The sequence below is a fragment of the Mchenga conophoros genome, linkage group LG7 (genome assembly GCF_057382185.1).
Source record: "Mchenga conophoros isolate Kocher_MC1m ecotype Shallow Benthic linkage group LG7, M_conophoros_male_GT1.1, whole genome shotgun sequence".
Classification (NCBI taxonomy): Eukaryota; Metazoa; Chordata; class Actinopteri; order Cichliformes; family Cichlidae; genus Mchenga; species Mchenga conophoros.
In genome coordinates, this window is record NC_140532.1 from 56531157 (window position 1) to 56550916 (window position 19760).

Here is a 19760-nt window from a genome sequence, read left to right on the forward strand (position 1 = left end):
CAGTCACATTTACTGTATCTTACTGTAGATAGATACACTGTGTGTCCAGGAGACGTGGCAGAAAGGAAGCAAGTTCTTCCCTTCCACCTGGGAAGAGAAATGGAGCAGAGGTAGTTTTGAAGGAAGAGAAGGCATGAGGCATGAGTTTGAAGCTGGAAATCAAAGGGGTGATGTAAAATGTTGTCAATCCATATATCCCAGAGGTTGGAAGACAAAGAAGAGAAAGAGGAATTTAGTAAGTTAGACGAAATGGTAGAGAGTATCCCAAGGATAGATAGGTTGGTGAACAGACTTGGATGGAATGGAAATGTATGTGAACGGAAGACATGTGATGAGGATGGGTTGGGTAGGGGTGGTGTTAAAGAGAGAAATGCAGGACAGATGGTAGTGGATTTTGGAAAAAGGATGAAAATAGCTGTGGTGAACACAAAGTTAAAAAATAGGAGGGAATATAGGGTGAGGTATAAGAGTGGAGGAATGACTGATCATTTCTTCCTGACTGGCAGCTCCATCTTCAACATCCTGTTGCTAAGTATGGAAGACAATGAATGTGGAAACATCAGTCGTCATACAGTTTTTGTGCTTTTGGACATATATTCTGGTCATTTACTTTTATGTGCTGTTATCTGAAATAAAACTGAATTAGTCTGATATATCAGCTTGTAAAGAGATTGTGAGGAAAGAACCACTGTGAGTTTTGGTGTTGAAGAAATGCCAGTTGAAATTGAACTCATGTAATACCACTTTTTAATGGATTTTAAATGCTATTTCTATAGAACCCTTGTGCTTAAACTGAGCACTCAAAGCACATTTTCCTATAAGCCTCAGTCACCCAAGCAGACATCAGACATTCATTCAAGGATTTTTCTCTATACCTAAGCACTTTGTCTAATCTTCATGCACATTCCGATAGATGGCAACTTGGGATTTAGTGGTTTCCTTAAGGACACTTCGACATATAGACTGGAGTAGCCGGGGAACTGATCCATCAACCTTCAGTTTGATAGATGACCCATTCTACTGGTATAGTGAGTCAATGCAACTTTTATTTAAACACTCAAAAGAACATTTGTCTATTTCTGGGACCAGCACTCCAATACAGGAAGTCTGGATCCGCTCTCTAACTAATCCTAATCTCTGATCCTATGAGTATTACCCAGTTGGCAATACAGAGCTTAAATGGGGCAGATGGTTGAGGGGACTCGCCCAGTTCTAATTGCCTCAAAAGTCATCCATGTGTCTACCCTGCCTCCACAGATAAAAACCAGACTCTGAGTAGTTTTACATGCCCGGTCAGTATCTTACCAGCCACACCAATTCCGACAACTGCCCTGTAGATTAGTGCACTTGGTAACAAACTGTGTTAAATATAACAGGTTGGAAAACTAAGCCCCAAGGGTCAGTTACTTTTAAAGGGCTGGAGTAACCTGTACGAGTTATTTATACTAATGCAGATTAATACTCAGGTTTTAACCTTTACTGTTTCACAAAGGGTTAAAAAGGGAATGTCCACTCCTTAGATTTTTTTTTATTAGAACAATTTAGCAAGAACAAAGCAAAGGGGGAATCAAATCATCTGAATTATACTTATCTAATGAACCTACTCTGAGCTAATGCTAACTTTTGTCTGATCTTTGTGAGGAGAAAAGTTGGAGAGAACAGGCACATCCAGATCTGAAGTTGTGCTTATCTCTGTGCTCTGTGAAGTCCTCTTGATTCTATAATATAACACGGCAAAAATGAGCAGAGGAAAAGGCAAAAAATACAAGACCGATTTGCAGGTTAATAGTTTGGGCAGCTGTTAAATCCTCTGGCATCTCTGCAGCACTTTTCGGCCGTGAACATCTTACAAAGGGCAGAAATCTTTATCTCATCTGCACAAGATTTTTATACCCAGTCATCCCTTCTCTTTCTGGACATTACATTTTCTGAGATGACATCTGGCCTCACCCACTCTGACATCCATAGACTGTTGTTGACTACTAATCACCCGGTGTCCAGTCACACCTTATCATCCTCTCTCTGACTTTTCCACATGCATGATTTAAAGCAAAGTTTAAACTTTAAAATCACTTAATTACATTTTCTTCTTTGCTGTGTTATTCTTTGTGTTGAAAATTCTATTACATATGAACATTCAATCAAATATAAATACAATTCAGTTCATGTTTCATTCAGTTTATGCAATTTTATTTCAATTAGCTTATTCTCATATGTACATCCATTTTAGTAAATCCCTTTTTAATTCAAATACAAAGGAATACTTTCTCTCACTTCAAACTCAGTGTTTATTGATCACACTATACTCAGTACAATTTCTTTTATCAAATCAGTCATGTTAAAATCAGATATTCTTTTAGATCTGTGGCTCTTCAGCTTTGCTCCCTCCCTCCCTCCCTCCCTCCCTCACCCACTCACTCCAAAGTCAGACTCTCAGTGTGACAGAGGCCTGTCATTAGAACCATTATTTTCCAAGGTCCAAACTGGATCATGTCTACATAATCCAGACATTAGAACAGTTTTAATTACTCAAACTGCATTTCTCATGCAGCACATTAATCAGACTTATGCTTTTATTATATCTTTGATTAAGAATAAGGATGATTTACTATATTTTTCAAAAGCACATATAGAAAAAAAGTCTGTTGCAGCACTCTGCATCACTTTTAACATATAAGGCTGGATGTTAAAGACCTTTTACCCTCAGATGTGATGAGAAGCTGGGAGGACTTCAATCTCTCTCTGTCCCCAAATGGCATCTGGGAAAAGGCAAAGCCTCTTGAAGAAATGGGTACAGGGTTAAACATTAATACAAATCAAAGTTTAACTTCATCCAACTTCAGTTAATGTGATGTTAGATAAGCTATAGGAAAATTAATGGTTAAGCTAGAGCTCTGTGCGGAGGTCTTGAGCCACTGCACAGTTCATCATATTTTACTTCCAAGAAGTTACCTTATTGTAATTTTTAAAGTGGTCCTGTGAAATAGTTTTCCATCATTTAGAGTGTTTCACTGGACACTGGCTGCTTGTCATTTTCAGTCAAGTCCTTGTACCTTACAGTTTTCAGACACATGTTTTGTTTGTTTGTTTGTTAAGTCACTTAGGACCATTAAAAAAAATCAACAGCAGATTTTCAAAGTAATCTGAAAAAGGAAAAAGATTTGCACAGGAACTAAGAGGTGAATCTAACCCTATAGTTTATCCATATGCTGTTACTGACTCCTCATCAGAAATGGTCTCAGTGGCAAGGTGACTGTCTTGACGAAGGGAAACAAGGAATAAGAAAGTTCAGTCCGTGTTAAGAATAAAGGTAGTCATATGAAATATTGACTTTAAAGTTCATTAGAACTTGTACAAACTCTGTTTTTGCAATATTGCAGAATAAAGTCCTGTACTGTACACTCACTCCAGCCCAGCAGGTGGCGGAAATAAGTCCAATTATACGAGGTTAATCGCCGCACAGAAGAATGAAAAGAAGAGAAACGGCGCCCTCTAAAGGCGTGTCAAGTATGTCGCTTAATGAGGCCGGTCCTCCTTAAATGTTTGTGACAAACATGGCGTTGTGCGGTATTGGGGGGGAAAGTGACACGTCCTGCCTCGCCCTGAATAAATACTGAGTCGATGCTGCCAACCTCTGTATGGCACGGAGGGAAGTTCCCTGTCAAAAGTACACAGACATGCACTCTTAGCCAGCATCAAAAGTCCAATGTTCAGCACCGCCTGCTCGCCTTTTTATTTTTCCGCCGCCGCTGCACTGAACACCCAGACTGCACCAGGACTCACAGCTGGCTGAGTTTGCGGCGATAGAGGAGGTCCGGATTGACTTCAAAAAGAAAGTTAGGCCGGGGTACCGCAGTCATGTCTGGACAAAACACATTTGTCAGCCCGTTTCACAGACCCCAGTGTTTGGCTGCTGCAGCTCCCGCGGGGAAAGCCAAACTTACCCATCCCGGCAAGGCCATTTTAGCAGGTAAGAAAGTTGATGTGGGACTGAGCAGAGGCCGCCCTGCAACTTGTTTCGAAGTTTCAACAGTGAGCCTTTAATTGCAGGTGGGATCAGAGCATAGCAGTAATCACTTCCTAGTGTCTCCGGCAAACATCTGCTGCTCAGCCTCTGTGTTATCACTATTATTATCTTCTTTTTATCTTTTCAGGCTAAAGTGTTTGCTTGTTTCTCTTTTTGTTGTAGAAAACCTGACATTTGGTAGATTTGGTCTGTTCAGCCAAAACATTTAGCAATTTGGTAAATGATAAACTTAAAATAAGTCTGCCTCTTTATGACCCAGGATCCAGGAAAGGGGGTTTTGCACACGTCTTACTATTTTGCTAAGTATTATACTGTTGTACAAGTACAGCATGGTTATTTTGAGAAGTTAGCAGTCCACCCTTTATAGTCGACTGCAGCAGGCTTATCTGTGAACACCATAATCAGGAAATAGCGGGTAGATAAACATATCTGAAGTTTTCAAGTGTCTTAAAAAATAATGTCAGAGTTCAACATTAAACCAGGATTCAGTCTGAATAGGAGCAATAATTACAGCAAGCAAACTCTGATGTGGTAAGAACAAAATTTAAAGTATTTCTAAACAGAGGAATAATTATGGCCTCTAAGACATGAACAGAAGGTCCATGTGAGTCTGCTGTGGTACAAAACACTTACCTGCCTGCACAGAGCACCTGCTGTGACAAACCCTGCTCCTCAGCTTGGGGCCAGAGGAGCTGGTATGATCTGGGACTTGTAGACTCTAGCATTCAGACAGCTGAGTGAAATGAACTCTGGTGTCCTGCAGGTTTCACGGGTCAGTCAGTGACATACACATATTTTGCACAGCTCAGTGTGTACTAACTAGAGGACAGTCAACATTGCAACATTGTTAGCATGCACACACATGCTCCAGTTTTACTAAGCTTATTTTTTAACATTAGGATCTGGTTGTATGCCAGATATCAATTAAGCTTGGTCCTAGATTATAAATGTCAAGTGGAGCTTTCTGTTGAACTTTGCTTTTAGGTCCAGCTTTAATCCATTTTTGTGAAACTTGTTATAAAAGTTCAAAGATAAAGCCGCACATGTCCGTGTGATTTTTCTCTGTGTCACAGTCAGCAGTTCAGTGGGTGTTTTCTGCTGATGTGCTGGCTGTGTATGGTGTCCTCAAAGGCCCAGCTCTCCATGTTCCCTATAATGAGCCACAGTGACAAAGCACATTGCTCTCTCACCCTTTGCATGCATTCTCCAACATGCCAGCCACAAATATGGTTCTCCTGCTCTCTCTCATTGAATCCTGGCAGAAATGACCACTTGTTGACTAGAAGCACACTAGAAGAGGACTTTATATATCCAATTTTGTGTATAATGGGAATAATCTGGCTGTATCAAAAGTACTGTAAAACACACTATTAATAACCCAGTATATATGTGATGTACATAGATGGAGCTATTGTTGAGGCATTTTTGCCAAGAAATCCCATTTTTCTGTTGGCACTGAAATGCCATCTTCTACTTTTTTTTCTTTTCTTTTTTTTTTTAAGGTGTAGTTTGACAGTTTGACTCACTGCATTTTTCCAAACATACAGCTTTCATATAGCTTTCATGTGAAAGTTGAAGTTCTTATTCACTTGGATAGTGTTTGGCAAGTGTGAATGGGAGATTATCCACACACCATGTGATGTCACAGACTATGTAAAAGATGTACATGGCCACTTTTATGTCACTCACTGGTTAACACAGCATTAAGATGAAGCAATTAGCCTGGCTTGTTCAAAGATATTAGAATTACTATATGTTGCTATTACCTCATAAGCTTACTGGCACAATATGCGCTCTTATCCTGCTAGTATGAAGTAAAAAAAAAAAAAAGTAAATGTAAATTAAATACTTATGTATGATTTTTTTTTTTTTTTTCTGAAAAAGTACAGGTCATGTTAATAACCTTTTACACCAGTAATATCTTGGGTCTGTTTTACATTCCTTCCTACTGTAACATTTCCAAAAGATACTACTAAATATTGCTGTTCTAATGTTTCCTAAGGAACCACGTGCCTTCTCTTTATAGAAATAATTTTTGTTATTGTTGCAAGTAATTTTAAAAAGGAAAAAGTAGTTTCAGAATTCCTGCTCGGCATGTCTGTACATGCTGGACTTAATAAACCAGTTCTGTATCTTTTTCCAGCTTCAATATGGGGAACGAGCTGCAGGTACTACTCAGCTGCGTCTTGATGCAGACTGTTTTTTTTTGTTTTGTTTTGTTTTTTTCTATTTAGACAGAATTATGCCTGGGTGTGTCATAAATGGCACCATTTATGTAATGGGCTGGTAGCCAAAATGCTACCATGTTTGATGTTGTTGTGAAGACAGTGGTTAGTCAGACTGTAATTAAGGGTTTTTTTTTTTTTCACAAACAGCCCCACTTGCTTGTTTGCGTGTGAGCTAGAATCATTGTTGTGTTGGATTTTTCTGCATGACATTTGTTTGAAAGAATGCATGTTACACAACAACACAGAACTGAACTTGTGAATGAATCCAAAAGTAAACATGAGTGAAAAAGCACATTAAAGCCTTTATTTTCATCCACTGAGTTCTTAGTTTTCCCCATTATTGCCAGATACTCTCAACACATTGAACCCAGAAGCACACTGGCCAAAACAACCTATATTTTGTCTAGCTTTTCCCCTTTTTACCCCACTTTTTACAGTTCTTAATGCTTTGACAGTTTACTACTTGTAATTTAAACTTGTCCCTTCTGGGTAGTCGAGGAACTGGTCCGCTGTCACCTTGCTGAATCCATCCTGCTGCACATTAATGTGTATGGAGAGTACACACCCCCTTGAGTTGGAGATGGGCCAAGGGGAGTATCTGTAGTCAGAAAACAACTGAAAAAACAGCTGAGCCAATCAGCTGCAGGATGCTTGTTAGCTGTTCAACTGCAGATCTGTAGCAACCAGGCTTTTAAGGTGGAGCTAGTCTGCACTTGTACATGAATAACTGTATAGCAGGCATCCGTGAAACAGTGCAGTGTAGATGTGGTGAATGCTAATGTGCACCTCACTAACATTTTTGAAAAGCGACTTTTCTTTTCACACTTGCTTTTATTCTACAAGCCGTATCAGATATCCTTCACACCTAACCACACCAAGGTTTTTATCTGTATTCCTTTGAGCTTCTTTTAAATGGTCACATGGCTTGCATCTTGTGTGTATTTTATTTAATTGATTTTGTTTTTTAAATTTATTGCATTTTATTTTGTGTGAGCTGCAAAAATAAATCTTTTAGTCTTTTAAATAGCTCGTTTTGACTCTTTTGAAACCAGCATTTTCTTTTTCCCCCCTCCTCCTTGCCCGTTCTTTAGGTGGGATTGCAGGAGGCATAGAGATCTGCATCACCTTCCCAACAGAATATGTTAAAACACAACTGCAGCTAGATGAAAAGGCCAATCCTCCTAAATACAAAGGCATTGGTGAGTCCTTGTTTAATATTGTCTTTTTCTTTTTTTTATTTAGTTCTAGCACTTTTGATGATATCACAATTCAAAAAAAAAAAAACCACATTTAACATACCTTATAATTAGGGGTGCAACGATACACAAAATTCACGGTTCGGTTCGGTTTGATTCTTTGGTGTCACAGTTCGATATTTTTTCGATACAAAAAAAATGTTCATGCCTTTTTAATTTGTCATTTATTAAAATTATAAATATTAATTTTAACTCAAAAGTACAGTTTTTAAATTTAATGTTGCTGAAACAAAAAAGTAATAAAAAAATAAAAATATCTGATTGAGGAATCACTCATCTTTGGAAAAGAGAGTTTATTACAGAGAAATGGCTCTTTCCAAAATAAAAGCTATACTATACGCTTCTTCTGGGCTATATTCTCAGCAGCATATTAAACATATCAGGTCCCCATAAGGAGAATCATGTGCTAACGGCTGTCTAAATGACTCGGGTAAAGTTTGTAGCATGCGTGCTTGTTGTTTTTGTCTGCTTCCACTTGTCTTTGCACTAGGATGCTGTCGGAGTAAATGTGCAGTCATATTCGTTGTGTTCCCACTAGTGCTGTCAGCATTAATCTCGTTGAAATTATGTTAACGCCACAACACTGCAAATCTCCGTTAACGAGCTACCGCCGATCGCCCCGTGTGTGGGGCTAGACGGCCAACACGTTAACGAGCTAACTGCGCTAACACACTAGTTCCCACCCATGTAATTGAGCATTGCGTGGCACATCCAACATACTGTTTTACTTTAGTCCATGACGCACTTACCTTCAGGGTCATACGTCACATGAAAACCAAAATAGTTCCAAACGCCAGATCTGAATGAGGGTGGGGGAGGTTCAATTTGCCATGTTGCAAGGAGAGCTTCTGTCTCGCTAGCTTCCCCTGCGCTCAGTGAATCTGCGTTCGACTACTCCGCCTAGGCTGCACTGTCGAGCGCAGATCCACTGAGCGCTCAACACAGACAGCATCGTCAGAAGAAAAGTTGATAAAATAAATTAAAAATTTTGTATTGTTCGATACATATGCGTACCGAACCGAAAGCACTGTATCGAACGGTTATCAATACGAGTGTCGTTGCACCCCTACTTATGATGCTTCAGTACTTTATATTACATAAAGTACAGTGCTGATGTAGAGTTAACATTTTTAATAGAACTTATGTGTTGTTATAGTGGCTTCAGAGCATCGGTAATATGGATATCAGTTTAGCAGAGTATCTGTAACTTCACAGAGATAAAACTGGTATCAGTCTTCTTATCTAACTACCATAGAAATCTTTCTGAATCTCTCAATCTATCTCAAAGATTAATTATTTAAACAGAAATCATAGATACTGTTGAAGGAAAAAATCTGAATGAATAATACTTTCAGGATTTCTTTACTTATTAAAATACAAAATTGCAATTCTCAGGTCAGGTAAGGACCTATGTATACGCAGGTATTGACGTTAGGTGGCTAATCTAGATCTGAATGACTGTGGGCGACCCTTACAAGCAGACAACGTGGAGGAGGTGGGCCAAGTTACCATTTCTGTCCTTTGAACTTTGCTCTGCCAGTTTCACAAGACAGTTGATCCCTTAGTAATCAGGCTTTGTACTTATGGCAGTTGACTCCTGTTGGATCTGGGGGAGAATCAAAGCTGCACATGCTGATCTAAATAGCTGAAAAGGATGTTAAACATGGAATAATAATAGATAAAAGTTCAACTCATTGACAAAACAATGATAATGGGCATTCTGGACTGGGCCTTATAATGGCTCAGATGGGTGAGAAAAAACACAACAAAACATCATCTTTAAATTATTGCTCGAGACATACAGTAGACAATACAGAAAATGCGTTTGAAAATGAAAAACCAGAACAAGCAAATAACACCAACACTGTAATAAACACATTTAAAGTTGTTTGCATGAAGATACCGCGACTCGGCTCAATGCAGAATTTCCAATGATGTAAAAACGTATTTGTTTAATGGCTACTTGAAACGGTTAAGGATCAGCTGTACTGGGTGTTAATCATTAATTGTTTAATCATTTATGTTGATTTGAAGTTGTCGCAATCTTTTGGGCTGTTTGCACAGCTCTCCTGACTTACACACCTGGAATAACAAGCATTGTGAGTGCGCAGACATTAGCAAATAGTGTTTGTGTAGTAAATTGATCTTTGCTCATGAACTTTGGCACAAATCGTGCTTGCGTACTGAAACTGAGTACACAGTACAAACCTCGGTACAAAGGACTGTTTGTTGTTTCCATCAAATTCAGTCTTATCTGTTAACAGTTTATTAGAGGTTTTTTTGTTTTGTTTTTTTTTGGTTTTTTTTTTAAATAACTGTGCATATGCACAACTGATCTTTGATACCAGTGGATCAAAGTAAATTTCTTTTTAAAAGCTGCTTCCTTTTGCTTTTTCTCTTGTCATTTATCCTGTTTCCTTCCCTCTGCAGTTGACTGTGTGAAGCAGACAGTGAAAGGTCATGGTGTGAGGGGTCTTTATAGAGGTCTAAGCTCGCTGGTCTATGGCTCTATACCTAAAGCAGCTGTCAGGTACTGCAGCGCCACAAACAAAAAGCAAATGAGCACACTAAACACGTTTTGGAATGTGCACAGTCATCTATTAACTTTACAGCAACTTTTTTCCAACTTAACTTCAGGATTTTTTTCAGGGTTTTTCACTTTGTTTTACAGTGTAGGAATAACATCATGCCATCAAAACTCAAAATAAAAATGTTTCTAATTTTGAAGCAAACTGTAGCTATCACACGATATTATCAAAAGATTTGTCATTGATTTGTATTTGCTTTATGATTAACTGAATATTTGATCAGTTGATTTAAAATTTATAGCCATATGAGTAAATAAAGGTAATTGCTTATTTTTTTATTTGTTCTTAGTTTTGATTGTCACTTGTGAATAATAATTGATGATTTGCCAGGATTTTTTCTCATCCAGACCTAATCTATATTCTCCTCAAGCTTCTTCAGGAGTTTCCTAGTACAGGCCATGGTTGTAGTAAGAAAGGCCAAATGTTAATTCATTAGTTAGTGCAATTCACAATAGGAAAGCCCGAAAGTTGTTACTATTAATGGCTTCTAAGTGAGATGAAATGTATCTCTGAGTTTGTTTAAAAAAATTCTCTCACTTCTACAGATTTGGGATGTTTGAGTTCCTCGGTAATAAGATGCGTGATGAGAGTGGCAAACTAGACAGCAAGCAAGGATTTTTCTGTGGCCTTGGAGCTGGAGTGGCAGAGGCTGTGGTTGTAGTCTGTCCTATGGAAACAATTAAGGTAAAAAAATAAGTTGAACACATCATGTTGTGTGTTTCAATTCAAATATTTTTTATTACGTGTGGTGGAGATACAAATCTCTCTGGGCTTACATCAGGAAGGATATCTGGTGTTTCTATCAAATCAAATCAAATAAATGGAACAACCCATTGGTGCAGTCCCTTGTGAATAAGGAAGGAGCCAAATGTAGCTTTTAGTGGAGTAAGTAAACTTACTTGTGTGGTATATGAATCTTGGCATGGTATTACAGTAACATAAAATAACAATATAGAGGAAATGTTGTTAGTTTTAGCCTTTGCCTGGGTAGGTACATTTGTTAGCTTAACCTTGATAAAGTTTCTTTAGACAGGTTCCAAACTAAGTGAAATGACCCAGAAATACCTGTGTGGCAGCCACAAGAAAGGCTAGCTGATTTCTCTAAATGCTGAGAAAAAGTGCTTCAGTGCTCCCTTAATTAGCTCTATTAGGAATAAATACACTTGACCAAGGGATCAGAGTGATGCATTCACAAAGAACATCGACAAAACTGACAGTGGTGCATAATGGTAATGTTAATTATAGGTGCATTTTCCATTTCGTACCATAACTTGCTACATGTATTAAATTTTCAGTAAACAGGCTGTCGAACCCACAGCTGAACTCTAAATTGGATCATTTTCCTCTGGTTAAGATTCCACTGAAAGCATTAACAGGTAGAATGAAAGCTTTCACACTGAATCATCTCCCCAGAGAGTAAACATAAAATGCAATAAATTTGATTTTATAGGTTATATGTTAAATCTTTGGAATGACACAATTATTTTTTTCATGGTTCTCATTTATATTGATCTGAAGTACAGCACAACGAAATACAGTAAGAATGAGTCAGGGTGAAGTAAGATGTGCATGTATTGTTGTATTATAGCACTTCTAGTCAATCTAACATCTAATTCATATACTAAAATGGAAACTAATAAACTAAAACGGAATCAAACATAAACCTTTTATACGGTTAAAAACTTCAGGCATCAAAATAGAAAATATAAACACAATAAAAACACAAAACTAATATCCCTGGTGCGAACACAATTGGAAAATTAAAGTTATGGGATACTGCAGTCATTTAACAGTTCAGCTTTGTCCTTGCAGGTCAAATTCATCCATGATCAGACATCAGCAAATCCAAAGTACAGGGGATTTTTCCATGGGGTGAGGGAGATTATTAGATCCCAAGGTAAGAAGGGCTTCAGTTGCATTATACTGCCACCTGTTGTTCCTACCATTTATACACATGTGTTATTTAGATAATTATCCTCCTTATGACTTCTGAGAAGTTCATGAATTCATTTTAGGTGATAAATATGAAAGCTGTAATGAAGGTTGTCATGAAAAAGTGATTATTTTACTGTTGCACTTTTAGGACTAAAGGGGACTTATCAAGGGTTAACAGCCACTGTCCTAAAACAAGGCTCAAACCAGGCCATCCGCTTCTATGTCATGACTTCACTAAGAAACTGGTACAAAGGTAAGGGAGTCAATACATTTGCAACCACTTGATGCAAATAAAAATGCAGTAAAAAAAAAAACAAAAAACTCTTTTTGTTTCTTTTTTTTTTTCTGACGCCTAGGTGATGACCCCAACAAAGCCATTAACCCTTTGATAACTGGACTGTTTGGAGCTATTGCCGGGGCTGCCAGTGTCTTCGGAAACACTCCCCTGGATGTCATTAAGACCAGAATGCAGGTTAGTACCTTAACATATTTCCAGTTTTCCTAGTTTATCCCTTAGCTTTCCAACTAACATGTATATATGCATATTTTCCAACAGGGCCTTGAAGCGCACAAGTACAAAAGCACAGTAGACTGTGCGGTCAAGATCCTGAAGCATGAGGGACCACTGGCGTAAGTTCATGTGCCTGGTTGATATAGTATCTGGGGAAAAATGATTTAAAGGTTTTAAATATATATCTATTTATTCTCACTGTTGGATCTGGCCTTGTTTGAACTGTTAAACTGTCAGTTACCACATTTATATTGGTGAGAACATCATGTAATTTAGTTAGTGACTGCATAGTGTAGTGGTTTACACATCTGCCTAACATACCTGGTTCAAGCCTGGTAGGACACATACATCCTTTGGAGGATGTTTCAGGAAGGGAATCCTATGTGTGTGGTGACTTATCCATCTATCCATTAACCCACTTTATACTATAGACTGAGATTAAGCCTGTTCATTGTAGGAATGATAAAAACAAAGGTGTATTTAAACTCAGAACACATCTGCAGACAATTCAGAATCAAAATGATGTAAGATTTGGATAACCAGAGGAACACAAACTGAAAACTCATCTGTTTATCTTCATTTTGACCATTTTTTTCAAGGTGTTGTGTTATCGTTAATGTCAAAGTTGCTTTAGTTTGATTCACAGGGAAACTTTGTATGGCTCGTCTGTATAGCTTTATAGGTGCTCTGTTTCAGACTAGGTCTACAGCTGCTAATTGATATTTTATCCTCCACTTCATAACTGTTCTTTAAAAAAGTAGTCAGCAGCACAGTAGTGGAGTTGTTAGCACTGTAACGTCACGGGACCGGTTCAAACACTGGTTGGGCTCTTTCTGGGTCGAGTCTGCATGTTCACTCTGTTGTGCCTGCGGGGGTTTCTCCTCTGTACTCCGGCCTTCCCCGTAGTGGCTCAATAATGTAGCAGTTTACACATTTGTCTAACAAGCAAAAGATCCCCAGGAGAGACTAATTCATTTAGGGTCACATCATCAGGTGTAAAAAAAAAAAAAACAAAAAAAAAAACAACTATAATAATAATAATAAAAATATAGCTCTGGCTTCCTCCCACAGTTTAACAGCGCCCATGTTAGGTCAACTTGTGGCTGGACATTGGGTGTGAGGTAGATGAAGTGTGCAAAGTATATTGAATAAACTGTTGTATGGTTAAATGTGACTTATAGTCTGACGTGCTTTGAGTGGTTAGTAGGACTAGAAAAGCACTGTATAATTGCAAGTGCCTTACATTGTCATTACTTCATTACAGTTCTGTAATTTCATAAATATAACAAAAACTAGGGAATGAATAAATGAATATACAAAGCACAAAAATAAAAACAATTTACTGCAGAGTAGCAACATATTATACATTTAAATATTTAAAACTTTAGTTAAGCTGAATTTATACTTATAGGCTCTGTCACCTATGATCTACGGCTTCATATAGATATTTTTGGTCAGAAATGACTAAATTTGGCTTACAGAGTTATTGCCACTAACTTTTTAAAATTATTTTTTATTGACCCTGTAGTATTGTGAAACTCTGATATCATGGTTGCCTAATGTAACATTCACTGTCTGTTACTTCATTAGGTTCTACAAAGGTACTGTGCCTCGGCTGGGTCGGGTGTGTATGGATGTCGCAATAGTCTTCATTATCTACGAGGAAGTTGTGAAGCTCCTGAACTTGGTTTGGAAGACGGACTAAAATCAAGTTGTGCTAAATAAGCAGGACTGTCATGACAGGCCAATCTCCTTAAATCCTGTTTCTAGGTTCAAATATCTACCTCCAAGTGATTTTTCAGAAAGAAAGAAAGAAAGGGATTGGTATGTTCTTGATTGATTTATAGCCCAGCAAACAGTAGTTGGAACTATTATCTAGCAGAATCACTGCTTACAGATGCTCTTTTTTTTTTTTTAAATTCCACAGAACATTTTTTCACCCTGCTCAATCAGAGAACTGAGAGTGCTCTCAACACAAACAAGGAACTAAAGTTTGTACGTACTGAATCAAAGACAAACCAGTTACTTACCTAATGTAATATATAAACTATAGGTTAAAAAATTATGGGGAGTTGACTCAAATTTATTGAATCAAAAATTTAAACCCCTTTTATATGCAAGTTGTCAGAGAGGTTAGAAACCATTCTGAGGATGTGAAATGCTCCAAAAGCTGCAGGTACATTAAGAACTGCATGGCCGAAGTCAAGATTACAGAATAATCTGCTTTGTGATTTCTTTTATCCTCTCCATGCACCTTGGAAGCAGGTGAAGTTGTGCCAGAAAATTATTTTTTGCTAAGATTACAGAGTAACCAGTTGTGGAAGATGCAGCATTTCTTTAAATGATAATACACATGTTCACATTATTTAGAAATGCACATTTCCATAAAGAAAGTGTTTGTGGGTAAAGAGGGTTCACTATTAAGTTGCAGAGATGTTTTAAATCAGTTAACTTACTAATGTCACTAAAAGTGCCTACGTGCTGTATAATGAATTTTGTGGTGTTTTGCGAATAAGAATGATTATTTAATGTTGTCACTAAAGACTAGAATAATTTACACATACTACTCTGTTCCAGTCAGTGTCTAATAAGTTCATGTCTTCTATTATCCTTCGAACTGTTAGTTTTTTGTTGTTTTTTTCATTCATTGAGAAATGGTGTTATTAGTGCCTTCCATCTCGTTCCTTTCTCATTAACTTTTAATTGCAGTTTATTTTTATTCTTAACTGTGTAATATTAGTTGCCTTTTCTTTTTTTTAATCAACTGATGACCCAATGTGCCAACTGCTGCTTGAAAATATAATGCCATGCTATTAACTGGAGTTCTAGACACGGAGTCTGGTTGTTTACATGCAATGCCTTTTAAATTAGTTTGCTTATCTTATCTCTTTGTGGAGGAGACACAATGTTTACCACATGTTGCCTTTTTCAGCCTCCCGTTTAACCAGACCCTACAGGAGCATCACACTTTGTCACAGATTTTTAAATATTTCTGGAGTTTTCTTGTTAACAGGTGAATATTCTATGAAAAATATACCAGGAGTTAAAAGCTGGTATTGTGCCTTCGATCTTCTTAATTCTAATATCAATGCTCAGAAATAAACATGGATCAGACTGTTGGTATGGTCTTTTTTCTTTCAAGCCATCATCCAAATTTCTCCTAACTTTTTGTCAGAATAAGCATTGTATTCTTTGAATGTGTAGGATTAATAATAATAATAGTGCTATTTGTGTTGTACTATATTAATTTTTTGTGATTACTTACTGTTGTGTGTAGTACTGGTGGTTATTTGTGGTTTTCTGTGCACAAATGTTATCTTCTTTGCTAACAGTCACCAAACAGACATTAGCTATCATTGACAGAATGTGATAAAATGCTGTTATATTGTTATATACATTATGGCCACTTGCCCTGTGACTGCTGAGATAAGCTCCAAAATCCTACGGAACCCATGGATGGATTATTTGTTGGCATATTGTCGATTTGCCCTTCTTGGACCTTATGCCTGCCGTAGCTGTCAGTACAGCCCAATGACAGTCATTGGTATTCACTAGCTACTCGTTGAGAGACGCTTGAAAGAAGATGCTTGTGTGTTTGTAGTTCTTCCAAGGGTAGTTAACATGTCTCTCAATGGAGGTGGAAGCAGAGGATTTTATTTCAACACCGTCCTGTCTTTGGCAAGGTCGCTGGCAGCTCACCGGCAGGCACCTATAGACAAGGTAACGCTTCAGTTAGACTAGCGACCTACCGGTGACCAGCTAATAGCCTAAATAGTCTCTGACAGTAAAACCCGTCACAGACCGCTTTTCTACCAGTGTGGTCTGTGTTATGAATCAGAATAGACTCTAAACATGACTGTTTTGTCAATATATAAATTATAGAGTTATTTCAGGATTAAGGGGCGCCACATAGCATCACTGGTACCTTGCTAATGTCGGCTAACGTTAGCTGTTTTTAGCCTGTAGTTTTCCTTTTAAAAAAACCCAACTTTTCCCCTCATGTGAACAATTAGATCCTTACTCTTCATCCGTACATGTTGGCACAGGAAAGCAAACCCTTTTTGTGTCCTGATTCAGTCGAACACCCGCTGTATGTACAGTTATACATTTACACAGTATTCTAAACTTTTAGTTTGAGGGTCATTACCAAATATGGTGGCACCAGATCTTTAATCATTGTGGTCCGAACATTCTTTGAATGGACCAACATGTGTAGTCAATGTTGTCAGGAGAGGTGCGGGATAAATACAAGTGTTATGAAAATATGTTAAAAAGCGTTACTTATCTGTAATTTATACGATGTATAAAGAAATAAAATATGTATGACGTAATCAAGATTTGTCCAGTCACCTAAATATTTTGGAGCTGTTCCAATGAGCTGTTTATTTGGCTGACTTCAAAATGAATTTGTTTTTAAATGTATTTATGTATTTGTTTGTTTGTGTAGCGTGTATTTTTATTTATTTGTGGCAGGAAAACACAACGATAGTTATGTAAAAATGACTGCTTTTAAACTCTTTACCTTCAAAATAGACACACAGATCAAGATATAAATTATATATTAGCCACTGTTGGTCAGCAACATCTTTTTTGCTGTTGTATAGTGTGTGTGTCTGTGTGTGTTTAGTACAGTAAGCATATTGTAAATAATTAAGTAAACTAAGACCAAGACAAAATTGTACTTTAGCTCAAATCATTATCAGTTTTTTGTTTTCTCGTATTTAATGGGAAAGGTTAATAAGTTCATAATTGGTAATCATAGCTTTAGCCTTGTGGTTTTCAAAGTTTTGTGAAAGCCAAAATTTATAGTGACAGTTGTATTCATATCTGCTTAAAACTGTTGACGTGTCATGAGTTATTTTTTCAATTGCACTTTCAGAAAGAGTTTTATTGCATATTTTCAGCATCTGTACCTAGAATGACATCTTTAGTCTTTCCAATAAGCTCCAATAGTGTATTTTATATCGTGCCATCATGACCTTATCACCCAAAGTGGTCGTCCAGAGGCTGAGGGTGTAAAAAAATTAAACTCTTTAACTGCTTACAGTCAGTTAACAAAAGCATATGTATCCAGCATTTGACTTTGACAGAATGATTTAGATGAATGATGAAGTATTTACCTCCTTGTTGTTGTACACTACAGTGATAATGAATGGTTGACAAAAAATCAAGACACACTCTGACTTGGCTATGCCTAGGGCATATCAGTTGCTCTAATACAGTGTCAGCATACTTTAAGTTCATTGTCCAATGTTGTGTAATGTTACCAAATCCAACATGGCTCACACAACAAGTGTATTCAGTTTTTCTCACTTCTGCTTGTATTCAATGTGTCCAGGTCTTATGTCAGGGAAAGAAACTGTGAGACCAATAAATTCTGATCCTGTTCCCAAACATTTCAGTGATGAGGGCTGAAGTAATATTTTAATCCATAGTCACATGCAGAAGTTTTAGCTGACAAATATAGCGTTAATATTGCTGGCAGAAGGTAGCAGAATATATGGTAAGGTGGAGTTTCACTATAGGAGTACTAGCTCGATTCTGAGTCCCCTTTTGGAGTAGGATAAAGCTGTCATCTGTGGTGATATTTTTAGTGTAGTTGATGGGTAACAAGGTCCTCAAACAGGTTAATCTGTTCATGACAGGAAAGAGGGGCAACTTCCCTGTTCTCTCAAATTAAGAGGAACAAGGCAAGAGGTACACAAAGAGGGAACAAATTATGACCTTAAGGTTGTCAATTTCACACGAGTCCATCTAGTTCCAAAACCTACTGCAGATGCCAACTAGCAAAAAGTGGTTTTGTTTGAATGGCATGATTTTAACAAACACTGATTTGAAATTGTTTTATTACAGTGGATCAGTCTTGAAAATGTGACACTGAATGTTGTTGAGAAACCTAAATTGTACAGCCAATTCTCTTCTGGATGAGCCAGTGTTACTCAGTTGAATCGTTAGGATATGTGTTCAGAGATTAAGCAGCTGAGTGTATTGTAAAATTCTACAAGAATGCAGAGGTTGAACTGATTAGAAAATACATTTACTGAGAATCAGAAGGGGGAAACGCTAAACAGGAAGTACACTCCTTGATAAAGAGCCGTGGCTGCAGTAATATAATGACCCGTCAGCCCATTGTGTTATTGTTTAAGAAGTGTGTGCCAGTTTGTGGACTTTATTTTGCTGTTTTTCTGTCTGCAGTAACCTGCTCTATAAATCTGTATGTGATCGTATTGATTATCTTTAGAGATGTAGGATGTTTAAGGGGTTGTCTGATAAACAAAATTTATTTATTAGTCATTGTTCTGAATTTTAGCCAAGAACTACATCTGGTATTGGAGACCGTGTCTGTAGAGGAGGGACTCTACTTAAAAGCCATCTTTGAGTGGGGATTTTTAACTCTTTCTGAAGATTAAAAATATTAATGAATAATAAATTATTATTATACTTCTTGCTTGTTGTCTGAGTTACGGAGTTACTTTCAGTGGATGTTAGAATGTCCTGTGGTTTTTTTGTTTAATTTCAGAATCAGTTTGTAAAATGGAAATGTCCTATTAATCTAATTTCTGCTTATCTTTTCTTTGACATTTTTCAAAAGTCAGATTTAATGAAAAATTTCAATGGTGTCTAAGCCAAAAAGACAGCAGCAGTTTGTAATAACCTGCTGAATACTCATTTCCCTCTCTTTCATTTATTAGTGTTTTGTCTCAAGCTTATTGAGATATTATTTAGTCTTAATAAGCAAATCAGTCATCTTACCTGGATGATTGATTTGGTCTTTGGCTTTGAAATCAAATAGTTTTTAGTGGAATGTTTTATGTGAAGTCTCCACAACATCCCCTTTGTGGGCTTTAATCATTTAAAATATCCTCTCTTTCCTCTCATGGAAAACAAACAGGAAGTAGTGGCCCTGCTCTCTGTTTAAATGGTGGTTAATCCCTCACTGAACTCTCAATCATGGGGCTAATTAATGCCACAGGCAGGTTTTCAACTGGACTTTTAATTGGATTCAAATCCTGAGGCCCATTTAGATAGTCAAAATCATTAACATTAATGGGACAACAAAGTGCCTGTTTTAAACCCACCCATATGGAAAAGATATATATAAATCTTATAAAGTTTGTATCTGTCTTGTGTGAAACTTGTATGAAAAGCATATAAGTGTGAAAACAGATATAAGATCCCTTGAAAAATTATATAATGAATCTTGTATGTTTTGGA

At 37.3% G+C, this 19760-nt stretch overlaps 2 protein-coding genes across 3 annotated transcripts in view; both read left to right on the forward strand.

Moving 5' to 3' along the window:
• Positions 1-3550: 3550 nt before the first annotated feature.
• On the forward strand, positions 3551-15664 carry slc25a1b (slc25a1 solute carrier family 25 member 1b). Its single transcript, XM_085280353.1, has 9 exons — positions 3551-3970; positions 7347-7454; positions 9942-10041; positions 10645-10783; positions 11912-11996; positions 12183-12287; positions 12391-12506; positions 12591-12664; positions 14136-15664. Exons 1-9 carry the CDS (start codon positions 3859-3861, stop codon positions 14248-14250), a joined length of 954 nt encoding a protein of 317 aa, XP_085136479.1. The 5' UTR covers positions 3551-3858; the 3' UTR covers positions 14251-15664.
• A 136-nt stretch (positions 15665-15800) lies between these two features.
• pi4kaa (phosphatidylinositol 4-kinase, catalytic, alpha a) overlaps positions 15801-19760 on the forward strand; it is a 43565-nt gene continuing 39605 nt past the window's right edge. For both annotated transcript variants that reach the window (XM_085280351.1, XM_085280352.1), the window contains exon 1: positions 15801-16265. In XM_085280351.1, coding sequence (XP_085136477.1) covers positions 16167-16265 — 99 coding nt within the window. In that variant the 5' untranslated portion in view covers positions 15801-16166. The remainder of the gene's footprint in view (positions 16266-19760) is intronic.

What these genes read in the sequence shown, in the direction of transcription:
- slc25a1b (XM_085280353.1), top strand. Translation starts at nt 3,859, where the DNA reads ATGTCTGGACAAAACACATTTGTCAGCCCGTTTCACAGACCCCAGTGT. An exon ending in ACTAAGAAACTGGTACAAAG is followed by an intron (nt 12,288 to 12,390) that starts GTAAGGGAGTCA and finishes TCTGACGCCTAG; the next exon opens with GTGATGACCCCAACAAAGCC. An exon ending in AAGCATGAGGGACCACTGGC is followed by an intron (nt 12,665 to 14,135) that starts GTAAGTTCATGT and finishes TTACTTCATTAG; the next exon opens with GTTCTACAAAGGTACTGTGC.